Here is a 20,264-nt window from a genome sequence, read left to right on the forward strand (position 1 = left end):
GGCAAGAACGTAATATTAAACTTTACTTTATATCAACTAAAATAATTTTAAGACCACTTGAGTGAAAACGCTAAGTGATCTTCAATTTGGCATTAACTCAAATAACCTTCTGTTAAATTTATCAGTTGTTACAATGAAATTGTAATATAATTAATACTGAAATATTGCACATTAAATCTGTCATTACTTTCTCAAAAGTATTCTGCAGAGTTTGAAATGTAGGTATAAATTTGTCATTTTTAACACCATATTTAAAGACACATATAACACCATTTTTTAGGGGTCTGGCCCATAATAATTACTTACAACCAGGTGTCAGACGAAGACACCTCTGGACATATTCAATTAGCATTCCCGTTCGCGGCAACGCGTGTTACCGTGAAAAGTGAGCAGTATTGACGGTAATACTGTACCACAATACCGCAGATTTTCCTTCGCAACCCTATGGGGTGCGCACGAAAATCAACATTATTACGTACTATGGATTGCCTTTGCAGCCCGTTCCGGCGTGCGACGGAAACCTAAGTGAATACCCCCCTATAAATCTTGTCTTCTATTTAGAGGTTACACAGCGGCCCTACATTGTACAGACATGCGATGGTTAATCTCCGGTTTACTTAGCAGTTCCAGGCTGTCATTCAAGGAGTGCTGTGGTTGGGTACTACCTGCATGAACAACTGCCATGTACCACACGGGCATCCCAAAAGTCATAATTAAAGTTCTATCAGGCTACATGTATGCAAAGTATTGTAACTGTATTTTCACAAAGTACAGAAAAATTGCTGGTATGTTTATAGAACAGCACCACCTGCTGGCAGACCTGTGAAATCGTTCCACATTTTAGTCATGGTTTGGTAAAATTGGTAGAGTAAGTGTGCCAATTACTGTAAATCCCGGGCTGTTGTTTGGCTCCTATTATTGAACTAAAAATATCTCAGAAACGTATTTTGATCAACACAAAATAGACATGGTGACCTTGTAATGTAAATGACAGCAGTGTGTGCTCTTATAACACTGTATTACAATAATTAAAATATATGAAACAACAAAAACATGTGTTTTCTCTACTCCAATACTGAAAAGGACAATATGGCCAAATATCCACCCAGATTCCTGCCAAAGTTCATTATTCATAGTCTTAATATTATGCATAATGAATTTTTGGCTACTCCTTGTAATAATTTGACATGAAACCTTTAACTTTAAATCCACGTGATTTGAAGCAATTTAATTCTGTGTTTCCCCTTCATTTGAAATAGGCAATGCATTTTCAGTGGGCACAGTAAGCCCATTGAAGTGCATTGCCCATAGAAGTTAATGGAAAAAGCCTAGTTGATCACAAGCAATGCTTGCATGCCAGCTGCTTGTGATTAGCAGGTACTGATTAGAAACAAGGGCATTGATGGCAAAGCAATTAAAAACCCTTGTGGCCCTGTGCATTGTATTAACCATTGAAATAAATGGGAAATTCTCCCTCATTTCACTGCTTTTCAGGCAATCTCAACTCTCTGAAACTAGCAAAAAAGTGTTGGAGATTTTCATGGCAATTCACTGTTCAATAGATGCCCGGTTCTACACTATACAATGCACAAATCAGTGATTTTTGTGGTTATGAGATGTATGGGGATTTTTATCTCTTTGAATATAGTAGATTGAGGAAATAGCAATTCGCCCTATAAATCAGTAAAAATTGGAAATTTAATCAAAATCAACCTTTGATAGATATCCTGCAATGACAGTGTGAGATGTTAGGACAGAGTAAAGCCAAAGAGAAACCATTGTAGATTGAAATAATAAAATGGGATTTATAGCTAGAAATTTTTTAATATCTTTAACTTTTTCACAGTTGAAACTACTTTCTAAAGGATTTAAATTTGCACCTACCAATACTGTTAATGACTGTAATCTGTTTATTCATCTTAATAAATTTGTTTCAAAATGAAGACAACAGAATTTTTTTATTTAGAAAAACTGATACTCAAAATACTTGTCCCTCTGCGGTTAACACAGTAACTTAGATCTTGTGACACCTATGATAGTCACAGATAGTTCAGGCCTCTACTTATCCTGCATTTGTTAATGATCCCTATAATACCTTCTTTCAATGAAAAATAATAAATTAGATGTTAAAAAAAATCTCTTTAATGACTTTGTGATAATACTATAAAAAACAAGATAAGGGATGAGGAATTATTGTATTTGTTCCAGGTATGTATAAAACAAAGTGTCTTACTTTGTTAAGTGAAACATTATGTTATATTTAACTTGATTATGATCCTACTATAAAGTATATCAGAATATTGAATTGTTTTCTTGAACAAGCTTTGAAGGATTTATTTGTTACCAAAAACACATTTTAGTTTTTATATATAAATAAGCCCAAAGTTTCATTTTTTTTTGTTAATTATTGAAAAGTCATAAAAGTTTGGTTAATCCATCTGGTAAAAACGAAACAAATTAAATCATTATCCAGTCATTTATCTAATTATTATTTTTTGTTCTTAATCCTACTGACTTTAATTAAAGACTTGAAAGATGTTATTAATATTTGTAAGAAAATACATTCAAAATCGATTTCTTAATAGTTAATTGTAATGTACAGTCACTGTATACAATCATAGACCATACTCAGTGTTTTATAGCAGCTGAATACTTTCTAAGCAAGATATCTGAAATATCTAATATACAAATCTTATTTTTATTAAAATGCATCAAATTCATTCTTGATTAATATTATTATTATTATTATTATTATTATTATTATTATTATTATTACATTGATTCAATTTTTTTCAGTATGATAGCACTAGTCTAACCAATTTATGTTGAGGTTTTTAGAATCCCTCACCACATCTTACTGCTCTACCCTCCGGTCACTGTGCGATAGTGACTATAGGATAAGAGTGGGGTCTTTGCAGGAACAGCTGTCTTTTCTGACTGCTGTTCCTGTTGAAGTTATTTAATAAATACACACAAACGTTCAATGCTCAACTTTGTGATAAGGATTGAAAGGGATCGTGTAAAAATTGCGCTCTTTAATAAATATGCCCCTGAAAGAGATATATAGGTGATATTTTGTTATTTGGGATGGGACTAATATAAATCTATAGACATTTCACTAAAACACACAATAAGAACCCCCTATTATTGTGATGCTTTATTAATTGTGCTGCAGGGGCAGAGATAGACTAAACCCGATGTACAGATATGAAACGTTTTGGATTTATAATTCGAATACCCTCGCTCCCTTGGTTTTCAATGATGTCACTATTTTCTTTAAATGATTTTATATATTTTCCCTTTTTTAATAAATTATTATGCAAATCCTTTTGCTTATATCAAGAGACCACCCACCACCTCTATCATGTTGTTCCTTGATGTATGTTGAATAGATGGAATTGTGAAATGTGTTACTTGAGGTCTCCCAGCAGGGTGGCTGTGATACGGTTCTGTGGATGGGGAGCAGTCTTGCTTATAAGTGTTCCAAATTGTTGCAATCAATTGTCCCTTCATTTTATTGTGAGTATCCCGAGTGGTTTTCATTAAAGTGCTTCTGTTAAAAATATACCTGATCTACGGGAAGTTATTTTCCTCTCTTTTCTCTCCTCTTTTTTCACCCACAAGAGATAGATCTGAGTCACACCCTATGATATACACACAGAGAAAAATAAGTCTCACCCTTTCTACAAATATATATCTTCGAATATAGTACCAGATGATACCTCTCCTGAAAACCATAGTATAAAATTCACATTTATAAATGAAGACAAATGTTATTCCAGAAGGAATGGAAGGCACCCTAGGAATTGACCAGCTAAGGGGGTACATTTTTCATCCATGAGGCAGGTAACAGACAGATATTGCAGAGATAAATCTTTATAAAGCAGAAGCAGATTCTCCAACATGACCCCTTCAAGCCTGTGCCCAGATTTATTTCACGTTTCATGTTTCATATGCATGTGTTACTTGGAATTCTTCTAGTGTTTTGGGGTTATTGGAGGTCACTGTGCCCACAGCATTTATCCTGCAGTAAGTTGAACGAGATTTGTTTGGGAAAACATTTGCATCCTAGGAAAAATGCCAGTGGGTTTGTCATCATTGGAAACAATGAGTTCTTAGTTCATGTCTGTTTACATGATTGTACATGTACATATTCTGTGCTGGGATCTGTACTGTGAAAGAGTTAAGTGAAAGTGCAGAGCGACTTTTGAAGTTACTGTAACACTCTACAGGAACCAACTTCCTCTTCAAAGTGAAACAGGAAGGAAGCAACTTCATTACGAGTAAAGTGGTTCAACTTCATTACAAGAAAATAACTACTGCCAGTCTGGGCGAAGACCCCTAACCTCTGACACAGGGTAAACAATCTGGGGACCGGGTAGCTGACTCTCAGCACATTTAGCAGTGAGTGGGTGAATTGGGTGTGTGAGTTATAGCAGTGTAGTGTGATGTATATAACCACAAAGTATAACACATGTTACTGCACATAGAATTCTGTACCCAAATGTATGGCTTAAAGAAAATGGTTTTCTACATATTATTATCTCTGCGTGCTGCTGAGCCTGTGGTGTTGTGGGGAAAAACATGTTTATATTTAGATGCAACATTGTTGCAAAGTGAATACATTAATGAGAATATATATTTATAATTTGCTGCATTTAATAGAACCTAATGTGTCAAAAATATATATTCATTTAGGGTCATCCCTTCAGTAATTATGTCTCTGAAAAGTGCAGCCCTTAGTTTATGCACCTCTGATAGGGTTACACCTTTGTTTATGGACCTCTGAAAGGGGCACCCCTTAAAATCAAAAGCAGTTTTAATGGCACTTGACTTTGGGTTCAGTTTCTTATCAGTTCTGTTTATCTCTCCACAGACTATATTGTTGATCTCCTCTCAGAAGGATGCATTTATAATGAATCTCCTGTTTCTCACATGTATCTTTTTGTATCTGGACTTTGTTGGTAAGAGGATAATCAATACATAGGAAGGCCTTGATATTGTGTTGTCAACTAAACTGGTTTTAAAGACAGGGAGGAGTAAGCGTTGACCTGTAACCTAATCCTCAGAGAGGACTTGTATTGTCCGTCATTGGGGGATTGTCCTATCAGGACTTAGGGCATGCCTTAATGGGCCAGTCAGGGGTAGGACTACCTGTAGTAAAGGTGAATGTGGCCCAGCTCTCACAAGGCGAAAGCAGAGAACAGGTTACAGAGATTTTAAGGTTATATTTCTTTAAAGTGGAGCAGTGTTGCAGCTTATCCCCATTTCTTGGTATAATCACAGGACATATAATCACATGGCCATGCTCCCTCTTAGTGGCAGGCCTATTCCTTCAATTTACAAGGAAAACCCTTTATTGCCTCCCAAGAATATCCGTACGTACCCACCCTCCTGTGAATGGGCTGTGGCTGCTCACCCCATTCCATTTAGTTTATACTTCCTCCTTCTCTGTAATAAGATTGTTCTTATATTGGTGCTGGAGTGGAGGCTATTAATGTTATGTGGGAAGGTGTATTAATATTATATGGGGCTGGTGGGGGTATTAATGTTATGTGGGGACTATTTTTAAATGTGTGGGTATCAATGTTATGGGCTCCTTATTAAAAGTCATGGATGAATGTAATGTGGAGTTAATGGAGCTAGTAATATATTGTAGAAGTTTTTAATGCAATGTGACATCTGTATTAAAAACTAAACATAGTAATGGGTATAAGGGTAGAACTGAGCAGAATTATAGATGCATAGATGCAATTAACAGAACAAATCAAATAGCATACAGAGAAAATCAGCATCAGACATAACAAAGAGCAGCATCAGACAAGGAAACTACGAGGTAGACGGATGGTGGACGGAAGCAAGACAGAAGGTAGAGAGGACCCTGCCCATAGCAGCTTATATTCTAAAGGGAATAGTGATGATAGACATTAGGAGCAAACTGGGCACATCAATTTGTAGTTAAAGTGGTAATGATCAAGCTACAACTGGTATTATTATTATTTATTATAAGGTGACCACATTTTTCATAGCGCTGGACAATAATACAAATACAGATATAGCATAACTAAAACAGTAAACAAATGAACAAATACATGAGACAGTTACATAAGTAGCACAGATGAGTGTGAGTAACACTGTGGGGACTCACACAAAATGTAGCAAAAGACATAACAGGACGTACGAGAGAGACTGACATTAGACAAAAGAGAGGACCCTGTCTGTGAGAGCTTACATTCTAGAGGTTGGGGTGGTGGAAATGGTGACCAAACGGAGAAGAGGTGATGGACAAGACAGTCAACAGGTGGTAGGATAGACGGGTATAAAGAAGTGAGTTTTGAAGGAGCATTTGAAGGATTGTAGACTGGTGGATAGTCTGGTGAGGTGCAGTAAAGAGTTCCAGTAGGATCTAGTAGAGGCAGTGACAGTCATGTTGATCAGTAGTGGGGATACCAACAGTTGGTAGACTGTAAATGGAGGAAGTATGAATGGCAGGTTTGAGGAGCAGCTGATGGATATACATGGCCGATTGAGATGATCCAGTCGATGGTAATGTCGCTGGTTTCACTGGTAGTGGACGTGCAACCTGGAGGCCACACGAAGACCCTTGGGAACTAGCTCACCTCTTACAGCAAGGAGTCCGGTACTGGCTCTGGAGGTGGCAGCCATCAATATAGCAAGCCCCCAAGCAGATCGGGAGATAGCCATTGGAGATAGCTGGCCTGGTGGTGGTAATTGATGAGATGGAAGGTCATTAATGAAAGGGATGGGAGCATTGTGAGCAAGTGACCATCCTTGGTGGCCATCATATGTACTGCTGGAACCAAAGACAGATCCACATTGTCCTGGAAGGAAATGGTACGCCTCGTCACATCAAAGGCTGGATCCATGACTGTCAGGGCCTCATAACCTGGTGAGAGGACAATACCTTATAAATGAGATCCCACCCAAAATGGTGGATGCTGGAGGTGGTGAATTCTGGAAGGCCAGCTGGGTGACCAGGGCGAAGCAAAGGTATAGTGTACAGGTAGATGTAACCTATAGGTAGGTAGGCCACAGAGAATACTCACAAATATTCATACCTTTTCCAGAAAACTACTCACTTCAAAATGGGAATATATAAGAAACTCTGCAGCTAAAACACACAGTAAATGTAACATGAATTTAAGGCTATCAGTCCTCTTCCTAACTCCCTTGTCCCGGCTTCCCCACCTCACCCCAGTTAGTACCACCCTATTTGTGTCTCCCTCTTTCCTTTAGGATGTAAGCTCTCAGGAGCAGGGCCCTCTTTCCTTGTGTGCTCCTTCTACTATTCCATCACCCTCTGTACCTCTTGGCCAGCTTCCCTAGCTCTGTTTTCTTAAGCTTCGCCCTACTTCTCTCTGATTACTACCATCACTTTCGCTCATTGTCCCAGAAATAATGTGATTTGCACCATGTTACCTGTGTCTGTGTGTATATATTTTTGTTCATTTTTTTGTTCTTTCTGGATTATGTTGTGTCATGGCTCATTGTTTTCTGTATATGTCATGTACGGCGCTGCGGACCCTTTGTGGCGCCTTATAAATTAAAGATAATAATAATAATGAGCTGTCTGCTCAGAAATCTGTTTAATGAGCATTTGTCTCCAGTTGATATTTACACCTTAAGATACAAATTAATTTAAAAACACACGCACATAACAGTGATCAAGGGAATTGGCCACCTATCCTATTTGCCAGGTCAAATATATGTTACATGTTTATCCTCATTGTTTCTTGAGTGGCTGTCTGGTTCTGTTGTTAACATGAGTCATTAATACTGATTGGCTACAGGTTGGTCTAGTCCCATGAGCCTTCTAATGCTCTGATTGGTAACAGCTCGGTCTAATCTGTGATTGTTCTAATGGTCTGATTGTCTGCAGGTTATCTAAGTTCTTTGACTTAGAAAATGCTCTCACTGGTTACAAATCTTCCAGATTACTGTGAAGTAGATAATGGAGACACAACGCATGGTCAAATGCTTGGGACTAGAAACAAAGGAAAAGTAGGAAAACAGATACCGATCCAGAGCAACAATTTAAGGCCAAAGGTAAAGTGCTACATAATAACATGTGCAAATGTTCTGTGATGCATCACTGCTACTTCTCCAACTAACCGCATGGACTTTCAGGTTAAAGTGCCAGTGTTTGCAGGGTGATCTGGTGGGAGGAGTTTAATGGATTGCAGATCATTTCTTAAGTGTGATACAATATCTATACACTTCTATGGCTTAGATTCAATATCCTTTGCATCTTTGCAGTTTTACAGCTGATTTTCTCTTGTAACAAAAAACATTTCTATAACGCAAAAAAAAATCAGACTGAGTTAGTAGACAGTGCTACTTTCAATAAACATCCGGTCCTCATCCTTAAGCTTCTCTTCCCACTGTAGACCATGTCTAGTGTGGACGGTTGAGAACTGATGAAGCAGCTGCTGGTTTCAAAAGATGATAACTTAATAGCACTTGTTGGAGCTCTTGTTTTGGTTTCTGCTAAGTGGGGAGGTTATAGGAGGTTCCTCCAGGGTTTGAACAAGAGACTGTTTTGCTTCGGTACCTTCTCCTTAGCTTCTAGGCAGGGGCAGTAAACTATGTAGCTGGTTCCCACAGCAAAATCATTAAGGCAATACTCTCTTTCTGGGCCCCGGTACTGCTCTTCTGATTATACACAGGGGCCTACGCATACTCAGTAAAACCCTACTTGGGGATCACTGTACATCCTCTGAAATAATAATGGATGCAGGCGATAATGGAAGCTTCAGAACCCACTATTATTGCCTGGCACCAAGTCATAGCTACCACTGTTGTAGGGTGTTCTGTGACACCCGGCTCCTTCACCCCCCTGGACCCCCTCCAGCAGTGGTAGCACCTCTACTGCCACTTGTATATTGCAGGGTGGGTTGCAGTGTATCTCACTCCATGTTCCTTTCATCTGTATATCAATTCTGTGTCTGTCTTTTGACCTCTAATAGAGACAGCTGTAATGTGTTCCTAACCAGCTACAGAAGTATATAAGAACTGTTAGTACGCAGGAGGTTACAGCATGTTGTGACTTCATTGTTTCTCCTATTTTTGTTTTCCTCTGTCTTTTGTAGACTGTTTTCCTGTCTCATTGTTTATCATGTGTCTGCCTTGTTCAGCAATAATTATTAGCTTCCCTTGTCTCTCTGTCCTGGTTCTGTCAACTCTAGTTTGCCCTGTCATTCTGAGAACCCAAAGGGGAAGATGGCTGCTAGAGGCCCAATGGCATGTCGAACCAAAGAACTCCAGCAGCGGTTTGGGTGTCAGCTCCTTTCTCTTCCTCATCCGTGTGTTGTGGCTGCCTCAGTCTTGTCTTGTTTCCTTTGTTGTGTCTGTTTCCTTTTTATTGACCCCCCTGCTTGGCTGACAACCCATATTGGTTATGACTCTATGCTGTATGGACTATGAACTTTGTATCTATGCTCCGGACTGCTGACCATGGTCTGTCGGACTGTTCTCTTGTCAAGGTTTCGTTGAAGAAACCATGGAGCAAACAATGAAATATACATGAATAAAATATCACAACGGCACTATAATTATAATTAATAATTATTGTTGCTGATTTGGTGTAAAGCTGGTCTGTTCTGCCCTTCATCATCATCATCATCATTATTACCATTTATTTATATAGAGCCACCATGCTGCCCTTCATTCTCTTTCTCTCCGATCTCCGAAGTTAAGAACTCTGGCCATGCACATACAAGTCCAATATTATTGAACCTTATACAGAATACTAATTCAATCACCATAATGATGTAAAGTGCAATATACTTACCTGCTTAATAATAAACAATTTCAGCATATACAGAAAATCAGTCGATTTCTTAAAATAATATGAATAATTGTCTTCTTCAAGTATGTTATTAATATATGTTACAGGAAAGATCTGTTTCACTAACACATGTGGTCCGTCATTCACTGGTATTTCTGTCCATTCAGCTTGGCCAAGATTACTCTGCTGAACAGTCAGAAAACCCGATCACACCCAACAACTTCACTGAAAACAACATGTTGCTAATAGTACATTTAATCTTACAATTAAACATTACATTACCTAATATATGGATGTACTAATCACTTATCACCATCTATCACGTTACCATGTAATCATTGCAGCCCCAGCTGATGCCAAATAAATATGTACTATATTCCAGGTAATTACAGGTTCCCAATGACAAAAAACAATAATTTTAATTGTAAACTTTTTTTCCCCTTTATGATGCTAATTACCTGTACACTTCAAGGCTCAGTGTGGGAGTAAGACAAGAAAGAGATGTAGCTGTACAGATAATATTGGGGGAATTGACAATTTTTTGTGGGTATGAGGTGACATATAAACATTACTGCATTAGTGACGCCCATTTGAATTGCACCTGTGACAAGCAGAAAAAATTGATGCAGAACAGATGAACTGGGAAATTAATTGGAACTTTTGTTTTTCTTTAGATTGTATTACATTATTTAAAATTAACTGTTTTTGTTTTATGTAGACTTTATTTTACTGCGGGCACACGTAATAGAGGGACTTGATCCCCGCCTACCATGCACCTGGGCAATGTTATATCACTTCCAGTAGTGATCTCATGCTAGTTGGCAGGACATAGATCACACCTATCTTTCACTAAAGTAACTAGATTTTCATGGAGGATGTCTGAATTCAACACCGTTGGGTTTTCCATCTAAACCCAAATACAGAAGCATTGTTCCTGCACTGGGAAATACAGACCCAGATGGATACTGCCCGTTAGTAATCATGTACCTGGTACTGAGAACTATTGGTTCCCGACCACAGCACTTGAATCAGGGGCCTAACATGCACTTCAGAGATGCTATTTCGTCATGGTGACTACTGTATAAGATTTTTCTATTCTTCTCTTTAAATAATAATTGAGATGAGCAGGTTTCTAAAATATAACCTTTCTATTCTCTATTAAAAGATATTATTCATAGATACAGCCATTACTGGACGAAGCAGACATACGCCCAGGGTCTCAAATGCCAATTGACAATCTATATTTGATTGTCATTCTTTTATAGAAAATTGTTACTTGTCATTGCCAAAAACATTACTTTTATTTGCCAAACCAAACCTCTTGAACCAGGTCAAAGCTGACATTTCATTATTAAAGTGACATGTTCTTGGAGGGGCCTTTTTGAAGGGTCTATTTGAACTTATTTTGAGCAAACATGTTCTTGGCTTTGTCCGGTCATTGTGAAGTAAGGGAGATTTACAAGAAGTGTGTCTCTGGTCCTCTGTTGTGTAATATGTAAAATAAATGTCAGTACCTTTTCTCTCAAAAGCATATAAACATAAACTTAGATTAGTTCTGTATTGTTCATATATAGGTTTATATTTGATATATATATATTTTGTTAATTATTACTTTGACACTACCTACATCTTAGGATAACAGAGAGCATTCCTGCAGGATGTGAATATGCTGCTAGGAGGCAGGAAGTGGTTGATAATAAAATAAAAATAGAACAGTATAATACTAAACTTGGTCTATCTCAATGTTCTTCCTCACAGTTGACGTGTAATCTGCTGAATCTGGACTTAATCCCCAACGCATTTGACGACCAATACAAAGGGTGCTCGGATATATTGGAGACAGATGTCATGCCAAAAGTTCTAACTGTGGAGAAGTCCTTGAACTCAGCATTCAACTCGGCATGGAAGCGTGCAGAGAGACAGTGGAACAAGGTGAAAATGACAGTTCGTTGTCCAAGGGATTTTAGGGATGAATTTGGAATAGCAATTACCGTCTACACCACAGATTGGCCGGAAGGCAACCCGATCTATAAAGAGTTTAATGGGAATATCAGTTTGTCTGGAAGATCTAGAGGACATTACATGAAGAACTTCCACTTCAAGGCTCTTCACTTCTACTTGACAAGAGCTCTGCAGGTACTGAAGAAGAACTCTAGAAGACGACACCAAGTCTACCGGGGGACAGAGGACTCTTTCCATGTGTCAGACACCATTCTGAGGTTTGGGAGATTCACATCTTCATCACTGAACATAGAAGTGGCTAAAGGATATTATGTAGACTTATTCTTCAACATCACAACTTGCTTTGGAGTCGATATCCACAAAATCTCTTCATTCCCTGAAGAACGGGAAGTTTTAATCCCTGTCGCTGAGAAGTTCCGTTATGTGGGGAAGGAAGGGAACTTTTATATTTTGAATAGCACCTGTGAACTGTGCAGCTATTTCAACTGTGCTTATTTAGGAGGTAAGTGTATGGATCCAGACGTCAAACCTGGAAAGGTTTATCGGATATATGGAAATATAGACCAGTATAACCGGAGAACATATGGTAGCATTATCTCCTGCACAGATAGAGACCACTATGCATCCAACTAACCACGGTTATGAAAACCCAAATTTTACAGATAGTGTCAGGAAAGCGCACTTCAACCTACTTAATGCAAAGCTTCAAACACACAAAAGTACCACGTGTAATAATGACAATCCTCTGACTCTCATTATAAATTTTAGCCACATATGAGGCTAAACTGTATTTTAGGAGGGAAACAGAAAGGTTGATATGAATGAAGGGTCTGGTCCTACAGTTGCTGATCTAGGCACAGATTAATTTTCTGGGAGCAATAACAAGGAAAGGTGTGAACCTTGAAAAGTCCGGTAGGGGCACTTGTGTGTATAACGAACCATTGCTGGTCCATATTTTTTGCAATTTGTAAATGACCTTATGTGAAGATACCGGGTTTATCTGGCCCAATGCTACCCACTTCACGCTGACTGGCCACGCACGGGTGCCATCCTAAGCCAGGGAAGTCTACCCAGTACCTTCTAGGATTCGTATAGTCACCTAGGCAAATGCAGTTAGAAAAGTACAACAGTACATTTATTGTCATACAAACAACACTAGAATATTATGTACACACAGTAAATAAATGCCAGGCAGGTTTACCACATCATTTGTCCCTTACCCCACTAGCTTAAGAATTTACAGTCACCTGGCTGTCCGGACATGATGACCCATGGATCTCTCTCAACTGCATATGTAGACTCTGGTAGAGAACGACAACTCAAAACCCAGACCTTGCACCTTCCATGAATAAAATCCCAGAATGAACACCCCCTCCCCCCTGGAGTGGCTTCTTATATCTCGGGTCTAATTTCCACAGTGTTTTCCCCTCCCTGGGTAAACCCCTGGGTCTATTCTTCTTAACCATTGGTCAGTGCTGGACTAGCGGTCTTGGAGAGGGCAGTGAAGATGAGCTGTCCTTTCACAGAACCTCCCCTGTTAGATGGCCTGTCTGGACTAGCCAGATGAGAACAATGGACACTAATTAGTTTTCCTACTCCAGCACATGGCAACCTGATCCTTACCCATAATTCCCCTGGCTTCACTTTAAAGACAATGAATAACCTTACTGCAAGTCATCAATATACAATACACAATATACATATTTACACTGAGCTACAATGTCCCCTTAGCCACATGTAATTAGACAATGAAGTTGTAGTTTGATGAGCTGGGGAACAAAAGCATGGGCTATAAAAAGTACTTGTTATAATCCACCTGAGAAACGAGAAACAGAATGGTTAGTGCTATCAAACTCGTTTCAGCACACCCTAATAGTTATTGTGCACAGGTAGGTATGTATCTATCAGTGCTTACATGTGAGATGTATGTATCAGTGCTTACATGTGAGATGTATGTAACAGTGCTTACATGTCAGATGTATCTATCAGTGCTTACATGTCAGATGTATGTATCAGTGCTTACATGTGAGATGTATCAGTGCTTACATGTGAGATGTATGTAACAGTGCTTACATGTCAGATGTATGTATCAGTGCTTACATGTGAGATGTATGTATCAGTGCTTACATGTGAGATGTATGTAACAGTGCTTACATGTCAGATGTATGTATCAGTGCTTACATGTGAGATGTATGTATCATTGCTTCATGTGAGTACTGTAACTTTACATGGATAGTCTGGCTTAGTAACCTTAGAGGAACGGGTGGAAAAATTCTGCCAGTTTGCACCAGAAAAGCTAGGTAAATGAAGGGTAATCTTCTCAGTCAACCTCCGAAAAATAAATGAATCCACAACTGTACATCCTCATATTATGCATATAGAAAGTTACCTTCATTGCTCCTAAAGAAGGTGACATTGTGAAAAATATATTGAATTTAATTTCCAATATTAATTGTCTTTCAGAGGAAAAGCGCAATGAGCCCATTTGCAGTACTGGTAAGAACCATTTTCCTTTGTACTGATCACTGTGTCATTCTATCAACATTAAACTGAAGATTTTCTAAAAAAAAAAAAAAAATTATTCCATTTGTTTTTTTATTCTGTAAAACTAGAGAATTCCCACTTCACCTGCTGTAATTGGGGTATTGTAAGTTGGGAGTGGTAAGGCGACTAGAACTCCCGCTTTCAAAATTGGTGATTCAATTTTAACATTGATAAAGCATAAAGGGTCTGATCTATCTTCAGACGTCCCACTGCGTCCGCATGAATACCTCTGTACATGCTCAGGAACTGCCGATAAGCCAGTGAACGTTAGTGCATGTGATTCATCTGTGAATGCAAATAACACTTCCGACTTCCTATGACTTGAAGGGCAGAACAGGGAAGGAACGGGGTATATGCACGTAGGCAACAGTAAGTTGTACAGTAAGGGGGTGCCAAGGTCTAGCGCAGGCACATTGATCAGATCCAAGTTCTGGGCATCTCTTAGGTACATATTTTTTAGCCGTATCACTTGCCACAGGGCAGGTGTCAGTGCCCACTGATATTGGTGACAGACCCATATGCATGGCAGAACATGTGTTTGCAAATAAGACAAACTAAAAATGCATTTTATGTGCAGTAGGCATTAATAATATCCTGAACATTAATGATTAAAGTATTAAGAGTTGTGAAAGTACTTATATTCTAATGGAAACATTTCCTCAGATCCGCTTGTACGGGCAATTGAGTAAAACGATATACCAGCGTTTACCAAAAATAATATAGATAAGCTGCCAAATGGGGAGATGGAGAGGCGATCCCTAATCCTCTCCAGATATCCACAATAAAACAACAAAAATTCCCCCGGCGCTAAATGTGAAATACAAAGACCAATATGTAAAAAGATAGGATTGTATTAATATAAACCTGCAACATGTACAATGGACATGCAATCATAATGCAAAAACATCAAATAAATAAAAAATGTCTGCAGACAGAAAAACAAAAAAATTGAAAAATATATATGTATAAAATAAAAAATTAAAAAACTGAAAAAGAAAAAAACCAATATATATATAGTTAACCAGAAGGAGGCTATTCTAGGCGCAGGTGAAGGAGCCTAGTGGTGGTAGAAGAAGCTCCTCCTGCTGCATATAGAGAGGCGCAATTGCGATAAAGTAAGGGGATGGTGGCAAGGGAAGCCCAGCCGGTACCCATCAACACAGACAGGGTGGAAAACCTTCATATTTAAAGAGAAAGTTCTCCTGAACAAAGCAATGGTGAGCTCACACGTTGAAGATTCTTCTTGTATTGAATTTATCAAATACAAGAAGAATCTATTAGTTTAGTTGGAGACTGTAGGTCATATAAAAACACCACTGTGAACCTCATGATATGTCCAAGTTTGAGTGATGGAGGTGAAAGGTCATATATAAATTGTGTCTTCTCAGCTGTCTGAAGAAACTGCTCCAAGCTGGACCTGAAGTGTTGTCTGTTTCCAACATTGTGTCATGACTACCAGTACAAGATCTGTGTACACTGCAGCTTGACTCGAGGAACAGAAAAGTGGATAAGTTGACCTGATCCCGGAATGTTGGAGAAATACCGGGAGAAGAGGACTAAGCCTGAAACATTATATTAACAAAACATGAAGAGACGCAGCACATCAGTACATACTATATGAACAAATCATCTGTCAGATGTATGCAGTGACATATACTCATATTCCATCATTTGTCTTTAGTTTGTTCACGTGCTCGGTGCATCATTTGTGTGTTTTTTGTCATTGGTCGGAATGTATCTGTTGGCAAAGGTAAGACACTTTAAAGCCACATTTATACCACCCCAGTGGCTGAGCTACCTACAGTGCAGACAGGGAGCGGAGCCCGTTCCTCTCCCTATGTATAAGTTGCCAGTTTCCTGTCCTCCGCTTAGCATCGACTGACTGTCGGAGTCCAGAGAAGGAGAATAAATAAAGTGACAGAAGATGACAACAGCTCACGGACCTGGTGGGAATGCAGAGGAAAGAAACACTATCTACCAGGGAATGGACTCAGTGTTGTACACTTGGCCATGAGGAACTGGCCTCTATATTGTACACTGGTCATCATAGACTGGCCTCTAAATTGTACACTGTGTTGTTGGCCCTCTATGCTTTGTACTATTTATGTAAGTAAGTGATGATAATAATAATAATACCTGCTGACCAGGAATCCAGGGATTGTCTGCTGCATTTATGTTTAACAACTAGATAATGGGAGTGTAATTTGCACGGTCAATAGAATAGGATCTGTATTATAGGCTGGTCACGGTTAGCATTTGTGTGAAGGTTAAATGCTAGAATAGCAAAAGAAGCTCGAGGTGGAGGAAGGTAGATTTGCTTTCAGTGCCACAACAGCTTGTCCCATCACAGGCCACCTACGTGGGCTTAAAGACTTAAAGGGTCCTTTCCATGATAAGGAGAGAGAGGTGATTACACAGGACACTACTACATAATGCACAGCATTGATTGCTTGTTATAAAATCCTTTTCTTAGTGATGAAATGCACAGCTGAAAGCCCTCAATACTTCCCCCTCTTCCAATTGCTCCCCATCTGATAGGAGCCTGAATAAGTCCAATTCTCCCAATACCGGCACCTCCTCAGTTACACATGGCATTCATTTCTGGATGAATTAGTGGAGACAGGAGCTGGGATGGTCCTAGTGCTCACACTCCGAGGGGTGTGGAGTACTGGGGTCCTGGGCCTGCCTGTTTAGTAGGAGGAGTCACCAACCTTGTGTGGCCCCCTCCCCTTTCAGTGGCTACAGAAAGGGCCCCAAGAAGTTGCTTACCTGGGCCAGAAGTTTCTCACATTTCTTACTTAATTTTATAAGACAAAGTGCACAGTAGCACTATTTATTTAAAGCAGACCTGTCACCGGGTCCTCTGATGTTATTTCATTGCTTTACTGTATTAAAGTAATTTTATCGTTTTAAAATAAGCATTGCCCAATCAATTGTATGTGTGTCCAAAGCACATGGTGGTTTATTTTAGCAGATGTAAATAGTCAACAATTCAATACATTATTATATCATGATAAAGTACAGTACAGCACAGCCAATACCAAAAGATAAGTACATACCAAATGCAATCGCTTGCGCACGCTGCGCAATCACCGGACCCGATGGACAATATTCTGTATAGAATATTGTGTCAGAGTTGACTGAGGCCCCAGTGAGATGCAACTAATATATATACAGTCAGTGTTTCATTGTGAACAATAGAGATGACGTAGATTGTTTCTATAGGTCCAGACGTTGGGTGGGTCCAGGCCAGACAGGTAATAGGTTGATTCAATCTAAGGAATCCAAAGGTGGGGGTCTTCTCTCCAGGGGGTCTGCTCCTTTTCATAGCCAGTATCATACAAAGGTTTTACTCTCTAATATCAATAACTAAAGTATGCAATGTGCGATCTCTTCGCCGACTGCACCGGACAGCTGCTGATGATTAGGGCTTCAATATGATATCAGGCATGACACCTTTCCTATTACCTAAACCTTTAATAACACTACAATGTACATATAATCAACATATATATATATATATATATATATATTTCTATATATATATATATATAGACTAATAATAAACCGAATACTATCTGCTCCTGAATTACAGTGTAACAGAACCAATATGAAATTATATAAATAACTAACTGTTGTAATGCGAGTGTGTGCGTGCGTATTTTACCGTGCGAACGCACCACGTCACGTAACACGTGGCGTACGCTTCGCAATACGCACGGCAAACCAATATTAAACCAATATACTATCGTTCATCCAATTATACGACTTCAACAGTCCACCCTTTGATAGTACAATAAACTATCACCTTAAAGATGTTATAAGCAGGATCTCAGTACCACGTTTCATTGTTATGTAATACAAATCCCCTTTGGTGTATGTCCACACTGTTTGTAGATCTAAACAAGTTATCATAAGAGAGAGTCTTAATCCTCTAAACGACTTCTTCTTTTACTATAAACCGTACACTTCTGGAGCTTGGAGATAACTTTTTGTATGCCCTTCAAGGGTGCAATAAAACACTTAATACATTATTTGGAAAGGTACAAGGTACAGTAGAACGTGTATCAGCTATACAGAATTCTCTACTACAGTTCTTCAAGTTTAACAGGTTCTTCTGTCCAACGCATGTCTTTAAGCTCAGAATACATTTAAACACTTCATGTTCATCAATAGCATCATCCTATGTCTATCAATAATGTCATATGCAATCTCCTTCAGCTTACGTTAATATACACACATCTAATAATGACACCACTTCTTTTCATCAACACTTGTGGGCGGGCTATTGTCTGCTCGTTCTTCCCAGTCTCTCAATACTCAGATTTAACAGTGATCGGCTTGTAAAGCATTGGGAGACTTCAGACTAAGGGACCTAGGTGTCCTACTTTTTCCCCTAGTGACCTCCCACCCCTAGTTCGGGTACCTCAAGAATATTTAGTGGAAAGAGAACTAATCCTACTTGATATAATCACTGAGGCACGCGTGAGCACGCCCAGCACTTTGTTTGGTCTAAAACCTTACCCTCCCAAGAATGATAATCATTCTCAAGGATGCCTGCTCAAGTCCGAATATTACTGGACTGGCATCGCTGGGTGTGTCTCTTTTTTTTAACTATGGGGTCGCCGTACTTACGGACGTAATGCTACTCAGACAATAGCCCCTCGCACTTTCTCCAAGCTCCAAGGTTTCTAAATTTTCCTTTACCCCTGAATTGAATAGAGTAATTGACTGGACTGATTTTGCTACTAACTTCTTTCTCCCCAATACCTCCTTATCATTACCTGAACCAGTCTCTGTCACCTGCTAATAATCGAAAGAATTAACCGCCCTGAAAAGAAAATGTAATGAGAGAACACAAAACAGGAAAAACTACAACTTCATGCTGGACAACAGTCTAAGCCTTTGGCTCAGGTGCTACTAACTGCATTCGAGGCCTTCCAGTACAGACTCATGAGTGCCCTTGGACCCTTCTCTGAGTGTTGGCCCCTCTGCAGTGGGTGGTATGGGCACCAGTGTGTCTCTGCTACCCTTAAAGCCGTGAGGCTGGTAGCCTACACCTGGTACCTGTCTGGCAAATAACCTAAGCTTAAGAAATTTCTGCTCCACAACTTACTCTCCCGATCCAACATCCTGACAGTTAGTGTGACCTTTCAGGAAACAGTGTTTCGGACGTTCTTGGTTACTGTCTCGCTATTTACCTTCTCTCAGGGTCTAACCTAGCCTCCCAGTTACAATCTCATCTCATGAGGGGTCAAGAACATTTCAAAAACTGACAGGTTAGGAGTCTGCCCAGGGGTGATCTCTTGGTAGCGGGAAAGGACTAGTGGCACTTCAATCAAGTTCCAACTCTTATTCTATTCAATTCATTCTACCGAGTACCACTACTTTATGTTCACACTGGTTTATGGCTAATTGAAAGTATGTGATTTGTTACCACTACTCATACATTATACATCTATTATCAATAACATGAATACCCCTATCATCTATTATAACTCTAGGACTATCACATTGAATAACAAAAGCTTTGAGTATGATACAGTAATACATTAGACACATTTCAATACACCTCTACCCAGACATTTTTCATTGGTACACCTGTGTATACTTGAGGATCCTGCATGGTGGTAATTGGATGACGTGCATTTGTTTTACCTGGAGGAAAACCCATCAGCAGGAGGGATATGGGATGGCTCTATTAGTCTACCTTGTCCATCTCTCCAGAGTCCACCAGACTCCTCACCACATCTCTTCACCTTCCAGACAGTTTATCCTTCAGGTAACACAAATCTTCCTATATTAACCAATATGTGTATGCGTGCATGTGTGTGTGTGTTCACCTTTTTAAAACTAAAACAATACAACGTAAAACAAACAAAACATAGATTTGTTAGCTGTCACATAAAACCCTGTTGTCTATTTGACAGCTATGTTCTCCCTGGTGTGA

General features: G+C 39.1%; 1 protein-coding gene across 3 annotated transcripts; it reads left to right on the forward strand.

Annotated features, from left to right (window-relative positions):
* The first annotated feature begins 4,204 nt into the window (after nucleotides 1-4,204).
* On the forward strand, nucleotides 4,205-17,196 carry LOC142140648 (ecto-ADP-ribosyltransferase 5-like). Of its 3 annotated transcripts, XM_075198385.1 has the most exons (6): nucleotides 4,205-4,358; nucleotides 4,877-4,964; nucleotides 7,955-8,067; nucleotides 11,567-12,272; nucleotides 14,234-14,266; nucleotides 15,703-17,196. In XM_075198385.1, exons 2-6 carry the CDS (start codon nucleotides 4,916-4,918, stop codon nucleotides 15,708-15,710), a joined length of 909 nt encoding a protein of 302 aa, XP_075054486.1. In that variant the 5' UTR covers nucleotides 4,205-4,358; nucleotides 4,877-4,915; the 3' UTR covers nucleotides 15,711-17,196. The 3 variants fall into 3 exon arrangements, with proteins under 3 accessions (XP_075054486.1, XP_075054489.1, XP_075054487.1); XM_075198388.1 differs by lacking the exon at nucleotides 4,877-4,964 and having other exon boundaries at nucleotides 4,206-4,358; XM_075198386.1 differs by lacking the exon at nucleotides 4,205-4,358 and having other exon boundaries at nucleotides 4,895-4,964; nucleotides 7,901-8,067.
* Nucleotides 17,197-20,264: the final 3,068 nt, after the last annotated feature.

This window comes from Mixophyes fleayi, chromosome 2 (genome assembly GCF_038048845.1).
Source record: "Mixophyes fleayi isolate aMixFle1 chromosome 2, aMixFle1.hap1, whole genome shotgun sequence".
Classification (NCBI taxonomy): Eukaryota; Metazoa; Chordata; class Amphibia; order Anura; family Limnodynastidae; genus Mixophyes; species Mixophyes fleayi.